This window comes from Schistocerca gregaria, chromosome 2 (genome assembly GCF_023897955.1).
Source record: "Schistocerca gregaria isolate iqSchGreg1 chromosome 2, iqSchGreg1.2, whole genome shotgun sequence".
In the NCBI taxonomy this organism is placed as follows: Eukaryota; Metazoa; Arthropoda; class Insecta; order Orthoptera; family Acrididae; genus Schistocerca; species Schistocerca gregaria.
In genome coordinates, this window is record NC_064921.1 from 620,484,994 (window position 1) to 620,503,414 (window position 18,421).

The 18,421-nt window shown below is 45.1% G+C and overlaps 1 protein-coding gene across 1 annotated transcript in view; it reads right to left on the reverse strand.

The window, feature by feature from the left end:
* LOC126334605 (uncharacterized transporter slc-17.2-like) overlaps positions 1–18,421 on the reverse strand; it is a 285,173-nt gene that overhangs the window by 40,643 nt on the left and 226,109 nt on the right. Inside the window, exons 5-6 of the mRNA XM_049997008.1 lie at positions 15,033–15,253; positions 10,700–10,846 (exon numbers count right to left, since the gene is read on the reverse strand). Of these exons, the coding sequence (XP_049852965.1) occupies positions 10,700–10,846; positions 15,033–15,253 (368 nt within the window). The remainder of the gene's footprint in view (positions 1–10,699; positions 10,847–15,032; positions 15,254–18,421) is intronic.

An 18,421-nucleotide genomic window follows, 5' to 3' on the forward strand; every position in this document is an offset into this window, starting at 1 on the left:
AGAATCGCAGAAGGAACATCCAGCTTCTGGTAGCTCTATTACAAGACCTCGTTCAAACTCAATGAGCTGTTGATAATGACGTTTTTGTCGCCGTTAACATGAACTTACCACGTCCAGTCTCAAATAAAACTAAAGCCCAAGACCGTTACAGCCTGTATTTGAAGCAAACCCGATTTACATCCTCATATTGGCGCTTCTAGTACCACTGTTATGAGACTGGCACGAAATTTGAATAGACATCATCTTTCAGATATAGAAACACACCTACCGACTTTCGCTTGTGTCGCACAACTCCTTCTTGCTGTTGCGATGTTTCTCCATCTGTCTAGATCGCTCCTCGTGCTGCGTTGTAGGCAGCTGTCTGCCAGTTAGAACAAGCCTAAGTAGTGATCCCTACGTTGTGTTTACGTTTAACCTCCTTAACCCTAGAACACTAAAGGGGGGATAACGTTACGCTGTTACTAAACCATCGTAAATTTTACTACTCCATATTTTATTTAAAGGAAGTTATAATTTATAGTTCTGTTCTAGTCAGCTCCAATTATAAGGTGTCTAGTGCTGTGACAGGTACATAATAAGTACAAAATGTCCTAACTGTCCTGTTTTACACCCTATACTGACAATAACAGATTCGTGGGAATCGCGAATTGGTACCAACTGCAATCGTAATTTCTACGTGACTTTGGTTGTGTCGTACAAATATGCTAAAAATACTATAGACTATTTTTTAAGAATGTTAGTGAAAGTCGTTTTTCAAATGATTTCGGTAGCGTAAATAGGCATTTTTCAACCAATCTATTGCCTGACCCATTTCATTGTCACGTTGAATTTCACATAGTTCGAGGAAAGCCATAAGTTAGACGGGGTATGCCATATTTGAGGACTATGAGGATGAAATCAATGAAGATACAAGAACTTACACCGTGCAGGTTCTGGCCCAAGTTAGCTCAGCTGTGGCCTCAACGATGACATAATCGGTAAGTCATCAGATTACCCAATCCGCTCCCCCTGTGACGTCATGCGGTGATGCCAGATTTTCCCCACCCCCTCTGACATAAGCCAATTGGCCAATGCATAAAATTGCCGGGAATTAAAAAAAAATTATGGTAAATTAATAACTTAGTGGGAAATTCTAAAGAACACAGTTGTGCTACAGGGTTTTCCCTCCACTCCTTTAACATTATTATGGAAGTAGGACTGTTGCCTAAGCATAACTTTGTGGGAAATTCAAGGTAGCGCATTGTCATATTGGTCGACGTAGGTTACTCGTGCTGAATATAGAATTCAAGATCAGCACTGGGTTTTCTTCTGATGTTACTCTGAGAGCAAGGCTATTGTCCTAAGTATAAATTGGCAGGAAATCGAAAATGGTGCACTGTTATGTTGGTGTAAGTAGGTCACTTGTGCTAAATACAGAAATCAAGAATGGCCACTGGTTTTACCTCTGATGTAGGGATATTGTCCTAAGTATACATCGGCGGGAAACTCAGAATTCGAAATGGTACATTGTGGTGCTGGTGAAGTTAGGTCACTTGCATTATGTATAGAATCCAAGATGGCGATCAAAGATGGATGACCTGGAATGCTGGAACAGCTCTATGTTTCAGAATCCAAGATGGGGAAAGGGAGAGAAACTAGTATGAACCTGCTTGCCGATTTACTAACATGTTTTCCCCAAGCTGCATTCTCACATGTATGGCTATTTATAGCAGTGAAGACATTTGGTATAATTACAGAATTCTCAGGTATCCACCTCCAACTTCACACTTTAAGCACTTGTCAACATAAATTTAAGTTTGCTGGGAAATTCAAAATGTCATACAGGAATGTGTTATTACAGTTCAAAAATTGGGAGCCCAAATTTTCTCTTAGGTCACTTGTTCTATGCTTAAGCCCCCCCCCCCCCCCCCCCCACCCAACACACACACACACACAGTCTAATGTTACAATTTCCTCTCCACATCAATTACCACAAGTTTAAAATAGTGAGAAGTGCAGTTAACCCAAGTTTGAAATGACGGGAAGCATACTGATTGTTAGAATAGAGCACTCGGCCTAACTTTAAAACTGAAAAACACACTGATGCACGTTATATCGTTGTCATTATCATGTTTAGTAGGAACAGGATAGGAACAACTGCGGCTTTACTAAGAGAAGCACCACACTGGGGCTGCCCGCGGTAGCCGTGCGGTTCTAGGCGCTTCAGTGCGGAACCGCGCGACTGCTGCGGTCGCAGGTTCGAATCCTGACTCGGGCATGGATGTGTGTGATGTCCTTAGGTTAGTTATGTTTAAGTAGTTCTAAGTTCTAGGGGCCTGATGACCTCAGATGTTGTCCTTTAGTGCTGAGAGCCATTTGAACCACACTGGGGAGGATCTCTTCCATGCGCATCGCGAAGCTCAGCATCGGCCGCAACCACCGCTGTGAGGCCGTCAGCTGTACCGTGTACCAGGACGCGCTGGGCGCCACCTCCGCCGCCAGAGACTGCGCCACATTTTATGGCATCGTCAAACTGCCCTAGAGCCCAAATTCGACGGAGCTCACGATGCATCACTACAGAGAGTCTAGAGCAGTCCGCGCCATGTAATACAGCAGGCAGATGCTCGCCTATTGTCCGCTTAGACAGGGCGCCCCCGACACAGTCAGATGAACATACTCCAATCTTAGATCATTGTGCTAAATTATGATGATGTCTGGTTTGAGGACGTTCGACTGCGCGGTTATCGACGCCCTTACAAATTCCCAATCTTAACTGAGTCCAATCTCGGCACTTGCGCGAATGATAATGAAATGTTGAGGACAACACAAACACCCAATCCCCACGCGGAGAAAATCCCTAACCCGGTCGGGAATCGAACCCCGTGATCCAGAGGTAGCACCGCTAGCCACTAGACCACGATCTGAGGACCATTGTGCTAGAGGAAAGCGATGTAATAGTCATGACATTCCGTAGGTGGAGCAGCCTACACGGACGGCTCTCCGCAGACTGCTGTTCAATTTTCAACTGGTAAGCATTGGGTGGGAGATAAATATAATTAATAGATGGTTTCGGCATCTTCATGACTGTCTGATGACTTACTATAGATCATTTCGCTATCTTTGTTGGAGTCTGGTTAACAATTTTTTTACATATGAAGGCCGACTGTGATTCTGAATATGTCGGAAAGAACAGACGTCATTTTCATCCTGCAGCCGCTATGAATGAAGGCACAGCGGAATTAAAAGACATTAGCTGGCAGTGAGCATTGATTTATATCAATGGAGAAAGCTGAAAATTTGTGCTGGACAAGGATTTGAACCACGACCTCCTGCTTACTAGGCACATGCACCGACCAGTGCGCCATCTAGACACGGGATCACCACAACTGCACAGACTACCCCAGCTCACCTTCCGCCAGACCAAAATTCTCTCCTTATATCAAACAATAATGTAGTGCCTCTGCTCATTTCCCTTATTACTAATGACGTCTCGCCGATTCCCGTAACGGTTAAAGCTTAGTGTGCATCTGTACCTTGTGTCTTGATTCATTGTAGCTGCAGGATCAAAATGTTCTTTCGGAGATGTCCGAAATAACAGACACTACATATATAATTACACACAGCCTCGAACTCTTACGAAAATAGGAGAGATGCAGCGAGTAATGAACTTAATGAGCAGGGGCGCTATGTCAGTAGTACGTGATATGACTTAAAAATTTTGGTATGACAGGAGGTGTGCTTGGGTAGCCTGTGTGGGTCGTGATGACCACTGAGTCCGGATGGCATAGCGGTCAGTGCATATGCCCAGTAAGCAGATCCCGACCTGGCAAAAATTTTCCATTTGTCCAATTGATATAAATCAATGCTCACTGGCGACTAATGTCTTTAATTTCTTTTTGTCTTTATTCCAATTCGATGAAAGTATGCATCACACATGGTAGGTGTCTGTATTACTATCTCACTACCACCTTTTTATTGTATGTGGGCAATATAGGTAGCGCAACTGAAGATCTGCTTGATAACGTATTGGTGTACCTTTTACATCGAATACAGCGATGACTCTGCGTGACATAAGTCATTGGAAGGTTTCCAAAGACGTAGGGCATGAAATTCACTTAAATTGCACGCACAGAGCGGTATGCCAGCAAAGTCGATGGCAACCTCGAAGAGATGTGGAATGCTCGTCAGTTTGTTGTCAGAGTATTGCGAGCTAAGTGGATTTGTTTGTACTGAAATCGGACGACACGACTTTACTCGTAAATATACTCTAATTTTACAACTACATGGTTTTTGGCACCTTAGTCTGTGGAATGCGACGCTATAACATTCTAATGTAGGAAATCTATTTGCAGCTTCTGACATACTCGCACATTGGCCTAGCAAAGTTATCTTGTACAGAGTTCCACACATCATGGTCGCAAGCAGCTCCACTTCCACAGTGATATCAGGGGAAAATCCAGTGGTCATCTTGTATTCTATATTTATCACAAAAGAAATACTTCCACCAACATGACACTGCACCACGTTGAATATTCCGCCGATTTATACTGAGCCAATAGCCCGTCTTCTACAGCGACACAATAGAAGTGGGAAGGGTGGACTGGAATACTGTAGCACAATTGGGCTATTTTGAATATCCTGCCAAATTTTGAATTTACCACCAATTTTTTAATTCGCCCCCATTTTATAAGTAGGTCAATTTGCCGGTGTCACAGGAGGTGGGGTGATCTGGCAACAGCGAATGAAGTCCTAGGGGGAGGAGATGGGAGAATCCGATGACTCATCGGTTTAAGTCATTGATAAAGTGATAGATGACCTACTTTGGGCCAGTACACACACACAGTACCTACTAATACAATGGGATGAAACACTGGAGTTGCAATATAATAAGTATGTCCCACCCAAAACGAAAATTTGTGTCACTGGGTATTGAATTGGTATTTCCTGTTTCTCGTGAGCCGTCGATTGATTTGCTTTAATCAGACCTGTTTCACCAAACATCAGCAACATCAGTGGGTTTTTATATTTGCGACAATATGGAAAAATACGGAAGTTGTACGTTGATAATACAATAATTTACCAAATTTTTCGTTACTGACCAAATACTGAAGATTTAATGCATTTTCTTATGGCAAACATTACCTCTCCTGAGACCCGAATTTGTCCTAGCAAATAGAATGTCCAAATACCTAGGGGAATGCCGCCGGGTGACGTCGACGATAACTGCCGAAACTTCGACAGGCGCACACCTGGCCCTTTTCAAGGCATTACTGCAGCAAGTAACCGCTGTGCAAGAGTACTTAAAACATCAGTTTTCAGAGAAACTCCGTAAAGATAACACTCTTACTAAATGTAAACGCTAGCGCCATCATAAACCAAGGATGACCGACGTCTTGGGATTGGCTTGATAGTGCTTCATGGTCGCAGTCTGACTGGGAATTCCATACTGTAACTTCTCGGCATTTGGTGAAGTCTGAACGTTTCCGTGGCTCAGTCAAATGCTATATCTCAATGTTCTGTTACAAATCTGGCGGGGAAAGCCTCTGACGATGTAGCTTTAAGGTTTAAATTTTGCACCGACTCTCAAATGTTTACCAGTGGTTGATTTCATTAGTCCTGCTAAATAGTTTGTTTATAAACTACCTATTGATGCTGCAAAGGACGCTAGGAGGCAGGCATATATGTGTTGACGGGGGCACGGGGAAAGGAGAATGCTACCGTTATTTTGAACGAGCATGATTATGTTCAAAAGATGCAGTGTGAATGTTATCTTTCCGGAATTTCTGTAAAAATCGAAGTTTTAAATTCCCTTGCACAGCGCGTACTTGCTGCAGTTATGCCCTGAAAATGGCAGGGTATGTTTGTGTCGAAATATCGGCGGTTGTCGACGACGTCTTCGGTTGCAGTCTCGTAAGTTATTTAAACGTTATCTCTCTTATTCCACAACGGTTTGGGATTGCCGTCGGATAGTTTCGTCATTTTCCCACCATATTTATCTGACAATGAGTTAGGTGTCCATAGGTGAGCACTAGGGAAACTCGTCCGACTATAGCTGCCTCGTGGTCACTATAAATATCGTGACAGAATGTCGATGTCATCCGGATGCAATCCCGAAACCTACAATACTCATTACACTGCGAAAACTTCGAGAATTACATTATCTCTCCCGTTCTTTTACCAGCTCATAAGTATGGTAATCAAATCTTCTGAGGCTTTCAGGAGCATTAAATGGTTTCACAAGTCCTTCCCGGTTACTGTCAGGTTGTAAGTAACAACTGCCGTGAGGTTAACGGCTGCGTTCCTCTTACAAGCCCACGCTACCGGCTGTGACGTCACTGGTCCTTAGTTCCGGGCCATAAAGGCGTTGTTTTCACATCGTGCTCGTTGCGGCAGCTCCATTTACACATCAGACTGGGCCCTATGCTGTATTCGGCTTTAGTCCACCGTAGTTATTGAAGATAGCAGCAACATTAATTTTGGTGTGTGTTTGAGTCTGTGTATTTGTAACGCTGTCTCAGAAGGCACTTTTCCATCTGGTGTAAAGAAATTATCAAAAAAGACGCATTACGAAGTGGTAGATGTGATGTACACGTGCACACAAACAAATGATCACAATTCCAGAAAAATTGGATGATGTATTCAAGAGAAACAGGTTCACAAATTAAGCAAGTCAGTAAGACGTTGCGTGTGAAGCACGGAAAACATCGTTTGAATGCCTCTGCCGGTGCTGTAATTAGTCGGATACTGCCTCCCCGGTACGTAAGGAACTGAAGTTCGCCGCCAGATTCCTCACTCAACCCAGGCTCTCGAAATTTTGCAAGCAGGCTTTCGCGAAATACACTGAGGCGACAAAAAGTCATGGTATAGCGATATGCACGTTTCTATGTGGCGGTAGTACCGCGTACACAAGGCGTAAAGGGGCAGTGTATTGACGGAGCAGTCATTTCTATTCACGTGGCTCATGTGAAAAGATTTCCGACGTGATTATGGCCGCATGACAGGAATTAACAGACCATGAACTCAGATTGGTAGTTGCAGTTACATCTACATTTATATTTCGCAAGCCACCCAACGGTGTGTGGCGGAGGGCACTTTACGTGCCACTGTCATTACCTCCCTTTCCTGTTCCCGTCGCGTACGGTTCGCGGGAAGAACGACTGCCGGAAAGCCTCCGTGCACGCTCGAATCTCTCTAATTTTACATTCGTGATCTCCTCGGGGGGTATAAGTAGGGGGAAGCAATATAGTCGATACCTCATCCAGAAATGCACCCTCTCGAAACCTGGACAGCAAGCTATACCGCGATGCAGAGCGCCTCTCTTGCAGAGTCGGCCACTTGAGTTTGCTAAACATCTCTGTAACGCTATCACGCTTGCCAAATAACCCTGTGACGAAAAACGTGCCGCTCTTCTTTGGATCTTCTCTATCTCCTCCGTCAACTCGACCTGGTACGGATCCCACACTGATGAGCAATACTCAAGTACAAGTCGAACGAGTGTTTTGCAAGCCATCTCCTTTGTTGATGGACTACATTTTTTAAGGACTCTCCCAATGAATCTCAACCTGGCACTCGCCTTACCAACAGTTAATTTTATATGATCATTCCACATCAAATCGTTCCGCACGCATACTCCCAGATATTTTACAGAAGTAACTGCTACCAGAGTTTGTTCCGCTATCATATAATCATACAATAATGTCTCCTTCTTTCTATGCATTCGCAATACATTACATTTGTCTATGTTAAGGGTCAGTTGCCACTCCCTGCACCAAGTACCTATCCGCTGCAGATCTTCGTGAATTTCGCTGCAATTTTCTAATGCTGCAACTTCTCTGTATACTACCAGCATCATCCGCGAAAAGCCGCATGGAACTTCCGACACTAGACGCATGTAACACTCGATTTCGGAAATCGTCGAGGAATTCAGTATTCCGAGACCCACGGTGTGATGAGTACGTCTAGAATACCAAACTTCAGGCATTACCTCGCACCACGGACAACTCAGTGGCCGACGGCCTTCGTTTAAAGACTTCGTGAAATAACTGCACTCCGTGAAATAACCGCAAAAATATATGTGGAACGCACCACGAACGTATCTGTTTGGACAGTGAGGCGAAATTCGGCACTAAGTGGCTGTAGCAGCGGAGGACTGACGCGAAAGGCTTTGCTAACAGCTTATCGCCTGCAGCGCCTCTCCTGGGTTCGTGACCCTATCGGTTGGACCCCAGGCTACTGGAAAACTAGGCCTGGTCACATGAGTCCTGGTTTCAGTTGGTAAGAGCTGATGGTAGGGTTCGAATGTGGCGCAGACCCCACGAAGTCATGGGCACAGGTTGTCAACAAAGCACAAAGCACTCCAAACAACAAAGCATGTGTGGCTCCATAATGGCGTTGGCTGTGTTTACATGGAATGGACTGGGTCCTCTGTCCAAATGAACCAATCATTGACTGGAAATGTTAACGTACGACTACTTGAAGACTATTTGAAGCCACACATGGACTCCATCTTCCCAAACAATGACGGAATCTTTTCGGATTACAATGCGCCAAATCACCGGGCCACAACTGTTCGCGATTGGTTTGGAGACATTCTGGACAATTCGAGCGAATGATTTGGTCACCCGGATAGCCCGACATGGATACAATAGAACATTTATGGAACATAATCGACAGCTCGGTTCATGCACTACATCTTTCACCGGCAACACTTTCGCGGTTATAGACGGCTATAGAGGCAGCTTGGCTCAATATTTCTGCAGGGGACTTCTAACAACTTGGTGTGTCGACACCACGAAGAGTTGCTACACTACTTCACGTCCGATGGGATGTTAGGAGGTTACGACTTTTGTCATCTCATTGTAGTTGGCGTCACCCTTCAGGCGCCTGCCAGTTCAGCTTTTCCGTCGTTTCCGTGACGCTCTCCTGTCAGTTAAACAAACCTGTGGGCCCTGGTGGGGCCCTTCTTTGTAAGCACTCAATATGCCCTGTTAATCCTATTTCGTATGCGTCCCGCAGACTTGAAGATTATTTTTTTGTTTGTTTATATTCGTTTAAAGTTGGCCAATGTATTCGTAGACTAACATATAGCTAATTAACAGTGGTTAAAAAAAATTGTGGTTACAATAAGCGTTCGAAATGCTGATAGCATGCTGCGTGATACACTACTGGCCATTAAAATTGCTACAGCACGAAGATGACGTGCTACAGACGAGAAATTTAACCGACAGGAAGAAGAAGCTGTGATATGCAAATGATTAGCTTTTCAGAGCATTCACACAAGGTTGGCGCCGGTGGTGACACCTTCAACGTGCTGACACGAGGAAAGTTTCCAACCGATTTCTCATACACAAACAGCAGTTGACTGGCCTTGCCTGATGAGACGTTGTTGTGATGCCTTGTGTAAGGAGGAGAAATGCGTACCATTACGTTTCCGACTTTGATAAAGGTCGGATTGTAGTCTATGGCGATTGCGGTTTATCGTGTCGCGACATTGCTGCTCGCGTTGGTCGAGATCCAATGACTGTTAGCAGAATATGGAATCGGTGGGTTCAGTTGGGTAATACGGACCGCCATGCTGGATCCCAACGGCCTCGTATCAGTAGCAGTCGAGATGACAGGCATCTTATCCGCATGGCTGTAACGGTTCGTGGAGCCACGTCTCGATCCCTGAGTCAACAGATGGGGACGATTGCAAGACAACAACCATCTGCACGAACAGTTCGACGACGTTTGCAGCAACATGGACTATCAGCTCGGAGACCATAGCTGCGGTTACGCTTGACGCTGCATCACAGACAGGAGTGGCTGCGATGGTGTACTCGACAAACGTGGGTGCACGAATAGCAAAACGCCATTTTTTCGGACGAATCCAGGTTCTGTTTACAGCATCATGATGGTCACATCCGTGTTTGGCTACATCGTGGTGAACGCACATTGGAAGTGTGTATTCGTCATCGCCATACTGACGTATCACCCGGCGTGATGGTATGGAGTGCCATTGGTTACACGTCTCGGTCACCTCTTGTTCGCATTGACGCCACTTTGAACAGTGGACGTTAGATTTCAAATGTGTTACGACCCGTGGCTCTACCCTTCATTCGATCGCTGTGAAACCCTACATTTCAGCAGGATAATGCACGACCGCATTTTGCAGGTCCTGTACGGGCCTTTCTGGATTTGGAAAATGTTCGACTGCTGCCCTGGCCAGCACATTCTCCAGATCTCTCACCAACTGAAAAAATCTGGTCAATGGTGGCCGAGCAACTGGCTCGTCACAATACGCCAGTCACTACTCTTGATGAGCTGTGATATCGCGTTGAAGCTGCAAGGGCAGCTGTACCTGTACACGCCATCCAAGCTCTGACTCAATGCCCAGGCGTATCAAGGCCGTTATTACGGCCAGAGGTGGTTGTTCTGGGTATTGATTTCTCAGTATGTATGCACCTAAATTGCGTGAAAATGTAAAGTCAGTTATAGTATAATATATTTGTCCAATACCCGTTTATTATCTGCGTTTCTTCTTGGTGTAGCAATTTTAATGGCTAGTAGTGTATATGAAATACTATGTGGGAAAAACACTTTTAGTAATGTAGCAGTTAATTAGGAAGAAAATCATTGTTAACGGCCGTATTCTCACACTGCAACGGCTAGTGGATGGGGGCGAGCCCCAGTATGTGGGAGAACAAGGAGCAGGCCAGTGGAGAGCGGCTCGGCGCCTTACCATGCCCATGTCCCAGCCGTGGATGTACTTGAAGTAAGTGGGCGCCTGCGTCATGAGGGTGAAGATGCCCATGTTGCTGGCCCAGTGCACCACCACCGTCAGCCACAGCGGCCACGACGTCGCGATGCTGGCCCAAGGCGTCCGCGGCTGCAACACGCCCGTTCCGTCAGTAACGTTGTGCAGGCTGCGTCGAAACAATACGGCGAAACATACGATGTCGGAAGGAAGCGACTGTTAAGGGCGCGTGCCGTTGCTTGCACATGTGTCGAGAAAAAATTCCACTGCTAACCGCTGAAGGGAAAACTAATAGATGGGAATAATACGCTGATCGCCTGTATGAGCAGGAGGATGTGAATGCTTACGTGATAGCAGAAGGAATGGGCTTCAATCCGAGAGACGCAGGGGACTCAGTATCTCACAGTTCGGCAGAGCTTTGGAAGACTTGTGAACAAATAGGTCAGATTAGAGGATAGATTATCATCCAACGGGAACTTATAAAATCTTCCGAGGGAGCGGCAACGAAACTGTCATCACGTCTGTGTGTAGAATCTGTGACGCACGAGACATGTCATGGGACTTCAGGAAGAATATCGAACGACAATCTCCAAAACGGCATGGATGAATAAATGTTTGACAGCTCAAGCACTGAACAGAGTAATATACATCAGAATGAAAAGAAATTGAGGATCTGTTAAATGACGGTCAGTTGGACTTTAGGAAAGCTAATAGTTTTCAAATCAGCATTGAAGTTACTCTAGTTAATGGCAGCAAGACTTAAGAAAATTGATGATATCTTCACAAACTTTCAACAACCTAACCTGGAGAAACATATTTGAAATTCTGATCAAAAACAGGTGTAATCGATGAGTCAAAAAAGGATAATATCTAAGGTCTAGGGGACTGATGACCTCAGATGTTAAGTCCCATAGTGCTCAGAATCATTCTTTTTTAATAATGTCTAAGATATGCGAGAACGAAGAGGGGAAAATGACAGCCTTCCGGATATTCGTGCGCATTAAAGTGCCCACTTCTGAGAGGGGGAGGTGCACCGGCCCCAGTTCGTATTCACCCGGGAGATTAACGACGAGGGCAGGTGTGCCGGCCAGCCTGTATGTGGTTTTTAGGCGGTTTTCCAAATCACACTAGCTGAATACCGGCTAGTACCCAAGTCCTGCCTCAAATACACGCTACTTAAAATTTCAGAACACTTTCAGATAGAACTGACTCTAGACGCAGACATGTGGGTACACTAATTATGTCTTGGGCGATGAATAAGAGACTGATGAACGTAATGTTCAGTCTCCTTAAACACATAACTCGTAGCAGCAGCAGTAGCAGGAAAGTAAGAATGAAAGGTTCCACTGAGAAATGCTTGCCTTCAAAAGTCTTTCTCTTCTATATTCAATCTTTATATTTTTGCCCATTTTACTGCCTTACGTGCGCCGATTATTGTCAAACCATAAAGAATACTAAAATTTGTAAATAAAAACGAACTGTAGCACATCTTGAAAATATGCTGCCATTTACTTATATCTGATACCTTGTTCTAGCTAAACATGCAATAATGGCTTAAGAAGCCGAAACTTAGAACTAAGAAGTGGTCTAAATAAACACAACCTACTTGGAAAACACCGTCTTCATATAACATTCTTATGGCCTCGGTGTGCGCTATCGTAGGAGATAAAACCTTCGAAGTTTGTCGATGTCATTGTAGTTCTAACAGAGACGGCAGAGGACATGGAAGGCCAGTGAAATGGAATCGGTAACGTTCCTAACGGAGGCGCAATATCAACAAAACACAAAAAAGCTGATGAAAGTCCGTGGAATTAAATGAGGCCATTCTGAGAGAATAAGATAAGGAAATGAAACATGAGAGTCAGTTGATGAGTTTTGTTATTTGGGCAACCATATAACTGACGATGACTGAAGTAATTAGGAAATCATATACTGACTGTCAATAACAAGGAAAGTGTTTCTGTAAAATAGAAATTTGTAAATATGAAACAGGGAATAAAATTTAAGTGTTAACATGTCTTTTATGAAGGTATTTTTATGAAATGTAGCCGCGCACAGAAGTGAAATGTGGGCAACGAAACCGCGCGGCGTAGCCACCAGGTCGGGGCGCCTTGCCACGGTTCGCGCGGCTCCCCTCGTCGGAGGTTCGAGTCATCCCTTGGGTATGGACGTGTGTATTGTCATTAGGGTAAGTTAGTTTAAGTTAGATTAAGTAGTGTGTAAGCCTAGGGACCGATGAACTCAGCGGTTTGGTCCCATAATAACATACTACAAATTTACAAATTTGTGGACGATAAACCGTTCAGACAAGAAGTTCTTGAAATGTAGTGCTACAGAACAACGCTTAATTCTAGATGGGTAAATTAAACAGACAATGAAGATATACTGAATCGAAGGGACAAAAAAATTATGGCACAATTTGGGTAAAAGAGGAGATCGATTGGTAGGACGCATCCTGACTCAGCAAAGAATCGTTAGTTTGGTCACGGAGGGAAAGGCGGGGGATAAAAGTTGTGGAGGCATATCAGGACTTGACTACAGTAGTCCACATAGGTGTACTGCCGTAACATGAAGGATGTGCGTCACTTGGCATGCCCACTCTCTGTAGCTGATAGCAGAAGGTCAGTTGAAGTAGTCCAGTGAGCGGCGACGGCTGTGTTTGAGTCAGTTGCTGCGTGTACTTTCTGAAAGTGCTGGAGGCCAGTTAAACCACCCTAACAGTATGGTTGGAAACACGAACAACGTGTGTAAAGTGGCACGTGGTCGGAGGATACAACAATGTTTCCTTCTGGCACCGCATCTCATCATCCGTCATGAGGAAGCACGATGCTCCTGTGTAGGAGCTTCCGTGTACGTGGGGCTGGGAGATATTTTAACATAAGCAGTATTCACCCGGTATGAGTCAGTGCGATTGCGACCTATTTGCTAAAATGAAGGAACCTTTTCGTGACAAACGCTACCACGCAAGAGAAGACATCGTATTGTGTGTTAAGTGTAAGACGGCAGAGTTGAGAGGGGTGTGCGGGGAGAGGAGGAAGTAAGCAGTGGCTGGAGATGGGAGTGGAGCCGTTGGGGGCGGGGGGGGGGGGGGGTGGGGGGGGGAGGGGGGAGGGTACAAGGCACGCCTACCAGTTGCAGTGCTGGCACTACAAATTGTGCGTCATGCTAACACGAAAGCAGACGAAAGGGTTGGAAGTAAAACTCGCTTTAAATGTTGTTCGTAAACGAAACTGAAATCGTCATGTACATTAATATGTATATAAATGAATGTATGTATGTATGTTTGTTTACTATGCGCTCACAAACCATTCATCCGATTGCAATGAAATTTTGGTGATTTGTTCTCCGTACGCCCACGAAGGTTTCTAGCCGAAAAAAAAGAAACAAGACACATTCTTGAGGAGATATGACATCATAAACAATGAAATGACACCGCGGGAAAATACTCAGATTTATGCATCCACTATTTGAGAGTGAGAGCACTTACCAACTAGCAACAAACGTTACATACAATTTCAAACCTTTACGAAAATTTCTCTCGCTGACACTCCCCACAAAATAATGAAATAAAAAAAGGTTGTCGCTTACTACATTTTCTCAGCACATACTGTAAATCTGCCGCAGTAGGCATGACGTTCTAATGTATTATTTCGTTACTATTAACTCTAATCGCAACATATTTCGCATACAGTATCCACATATATCAGTAAATGCGCCGGCAAATTTATGTATCTTTACGACATATAATTCAGGAGATATGACGTGGTAAACATCGAGATACGTACGTGAAAAAGTGCCGCGTCAGGCATGACGTTTTGTCGTATTATTTCTTCACTACTAATACTATTCGCAACACGTTTCGCAAACAACACAGTCAGCTACGTAATATTGGCAGCAGTCGAAACTGCGTGTCTACCGAAGCCTCCCGACGTTTACCGACTTCTACCGATTTAGGACTAGGGAGAGGTCTGCCATCTAAAAGTTTACACACTGTACGTGCCACGGTGCGGTCCTTGCGATACATCGACAGAGTGTACGACGCCCTCCATGTCTATGGGAGAAGATGATCGAGGTAGGTGGCTATTGTATGTAGGATACGTAATATGGTGAATATCTGTCAATGAAGTGTGCTACGAATTATAACCGTATTACCATTACTTCCATCCAAACCATGTAGGTTGCAGGAATGCAGACAGTAGCATAGGAGAGACTGGTGTGGACTGAAAACCAGAACAACAGGTGCAAGGACATGTGAGGCGAATAAGTCAACACAGTTTAGATGAGGAGCGGTAGAAGCACGCTAGCAGAAGCCGCTGACCCTCTTGGTGGAGACGGAGGCGCCGAGCGCGTCGGCGATGTGTCGTCGCTCGCGGTCCGAGATGCGGGGGTGTTTGGCGGGCGTGTCGTAGACGAGCAGCCACCAGGCGGCGAACCACAGCACGCCGAGCGCGCCCGTCACGTGGAACAGCGACGGCCAGCCCCACGCGGACACCAGCACGCCGCCCAGGCAGAACGTCAGCGCCACGCCCATGCTGCCCCCTGCAACACGCACGCCTCGCTTGGAACAGTCCCAAATTTGCGCGGAAATGTCAAATCGTTTAAATATTCTACTGCTCCAAGGACCACAATTTTGCTCCATATACAGTATCAGGATCTAAAATTGCGACACCACGGAGGCGGCATACATCAAACGGCAAAATGGTATGAATTTTTCTATATGCTTCGATAAACAAAAGGTGAGGGTTGCACTGCAACGGTACAAAACAGATCCCAGTAATGCCATCTACATCCTTTATACAAACAACATTCCGCAACGGGTCGCTTACATAGAAATCGGAATTGAGTGTTTCCAGAATGAAACTTTCACTCTAATGTGAAACTGATACGAAACTTGCTGCCAGATTAAAAGTGTGTGTCGGAGCGAGACACGAACTTGAGACCTTTGCCTCTCGCGGGGGAAGTGTTTTGGAAACATCGGCTGCGCGGAGTAGCCGTGCGGTTTAAGGCGCCTTGTCACGGTTCGCGCGGCGCCCCCCGTCGGGGTTCGAGTGATCCCTCGGGCATGGGTGTGTGTGTGTGTTGTCCTTAGCGTAAGCTAGTTTAGGTTAGATTAAGTAGTGTGTAAGCTTAGGGACAGATGACCTCAGCAGTTTGGTCCCACCACAAATTTCCAAATTGGAAACATCCCCAGGCTGTGGCTAAGCCGTGTCTCCTTTCTCCGAGGAGAGCTATTCCTGCAAGTTTCGCAGAATAACTGTGAAATCGGGAGGCTAGGAGATGAGATACTGCCGGAAGTATATCTGTCGCGAGGGGGCGTGAGTTGTGCTTAGGTAGCTCAGTGGTAGAGCACTTGTCCGCAAAACTAAAGGTCTCTAGTTGAAATCTCGGTCCAGCATGAAGTTTTAATCTGTTAGAAAGTTTCGAGTTTGAATGTCGTTTGTTCGCAAGTGTGTTATTCCTCGTATAAGAAGGAGAAGCGTATCGCCACTACACTATCTGGTCAAAAATATCTCGATACCTCTTGGTGGATATTAATTTTAGGTGAGGCCATCCTTGGCCTTTGTGGCGGTTTAATCACTGTTGCGGACTCTTGCAATGTGGTGCCTGAATGTCTGTGGGGGAATGGCAGCTCAAGCGCCAAACCACAGAAGGTAATGACGCTGGGGTCTGGAGCGAAGTCGAAGTTCTAATTCATCCCAAACGCGGTTCATTGGGTGCAGGTCGGGACTCTGGACAGGCCAGTACAGTTCAGGAATGTTACTGTCCGCATGCCATTGCCTCACTCCTTTATAACAAACTGCCCTGTCATTCTGATACTGTCAGTCATCGTTTTCATACTGTCCTCTGCATTATGCGACATACAGAGCTGAAAAATGCGTTCATATCTTTCTGCATTCAGCGTTCTTGTGAGGCCAATAAAAAGACGACATCCTAACCGCGAAAAACATTCCCATATCACAACATCACCTCCATCATACTTCACTATTGACACTACACCTGATGGCAGGTAACGTTCCCCAAACCCAAACCCTTTCATCACATTGGCACGGGGTATAGCGGGATTTATCAATGCAAATCACTCGTGTTCAGTGATCCACTGTCCAGTGGCCTCAACTCTTACGCCAGCCCAGCCGTCGTTTAGCGTTGGCTACAGAAATGTATGGCTTATATGGAGCTGCTCGACCAGTGTTCCACATTGTAATTGCCTCAGCTGGACTATAGGTAGTATTTTGGAACTTACAAGTGATTCTTTCCACTGGCTTAGCACATTTTACAGCCACGGTCCTCACTGCTCGGTGGTCCCTGTGCATCAGTACATGATGTCCGCATCGTCTTGGTTTAGCTGTAGCTGTTCCTTGGCGTTTTCCCTTGACACTTTCACCAACTCTCGCCTTGGTTTTACGTGTCTGTGATTGGTTTGTTTTCTTCAGTCTCAAACGATGCCGATCATGGAGCTTGGTTTCTACACTTCCCACGCTTTAACTCTCTTTGCCCCTCTCCATAAAGTACACCTATCAACATCGTCATTGCCATACTCTGCAGACAAACGTTTATCGATGTTCACTACAGTTTCTTTTTCCACAAACAAGAATTCAATTACAATACGTTGCTTATACTAGTGTTTTGTGGACACGCCATTTTGCCGGCTCATTATGGCTCTCTCAGGTATCGAAATTGTTCGAAACTTCGCAGACGTGCAGAAGAGAGATAAAATTTGAATTACCTAAAATGAACTTTTCCTCTATACATTAACGCACGTAAAAACAGTTCGGAGGATTACTTACTGAACGAAACAGGTAAAATGTCGCTATTAGCTGTCCCTCCTGCTTTTACAGTTTTAATGGCCAACTGTGTGTTCTTGTGACACATGTTTTTATACTGGACAATAATATTTCAGGTTTACTTGCCCTCGTCTTCAGTTCCATTATTGTGTTCTTTAAATTGGAGACTTGGAGATTTGTATCACACTCGTTCAGATTATTTCCTGAATATGGTTCAAATGGCTCTGAGCACTATGGGTCTTAACATCTGAGGTCATCAGTCTCCTAGAACTTAGAACTACTTAAACATAACTAACCTAAGGACATCACACACGTCCATGCCTGAGGTAGGATTCGAACCTGCGACCGTAGCGGTGGCGCGGTTCCGGGCTAAAGTGCCTAGAACCGCTCGGCCACAGTGGCCGGCTCCTGAATTTGAAGTCAGTTGATTCACATAGATTCAGTCATAGCTAAAACATGTGGCAGACTTCGGTTCACTGTTCGGATATTGAAAAAAAGTGGTTAATTTACAAAGGAAGTTGCTTACATAACACTCGTGTGACATCTCCTACAATACTGCTCAAGTTTGTGTCACCCGTGCCAAACGGGGCCACATGAGATATTGAACTTGTACAAAGCAGGGCACGATGTGAATGGTCACAGGTTTGTTCGACACGAGGGGAAAGCTGAAGAGCGTGAAATAGCAGACGCTTGAAAATAGACGCTAACCACCTTCCCGATAAGACTACTTACGAACTTTCAAGAGCCAACATTAAGTGTGGGACCTACTGTCAGCTACTCATTGATCCTACAGGAATCGAGAAGCCAATATTAGCCAAATTACAGTACACTTAGAGGAATTTAAGCAGTCATTCTTCGCACGCTCCATATGCGTGTGGAACGGAAACAAACCGTAATATATAGTGCAACGGTAAATATCAACTGC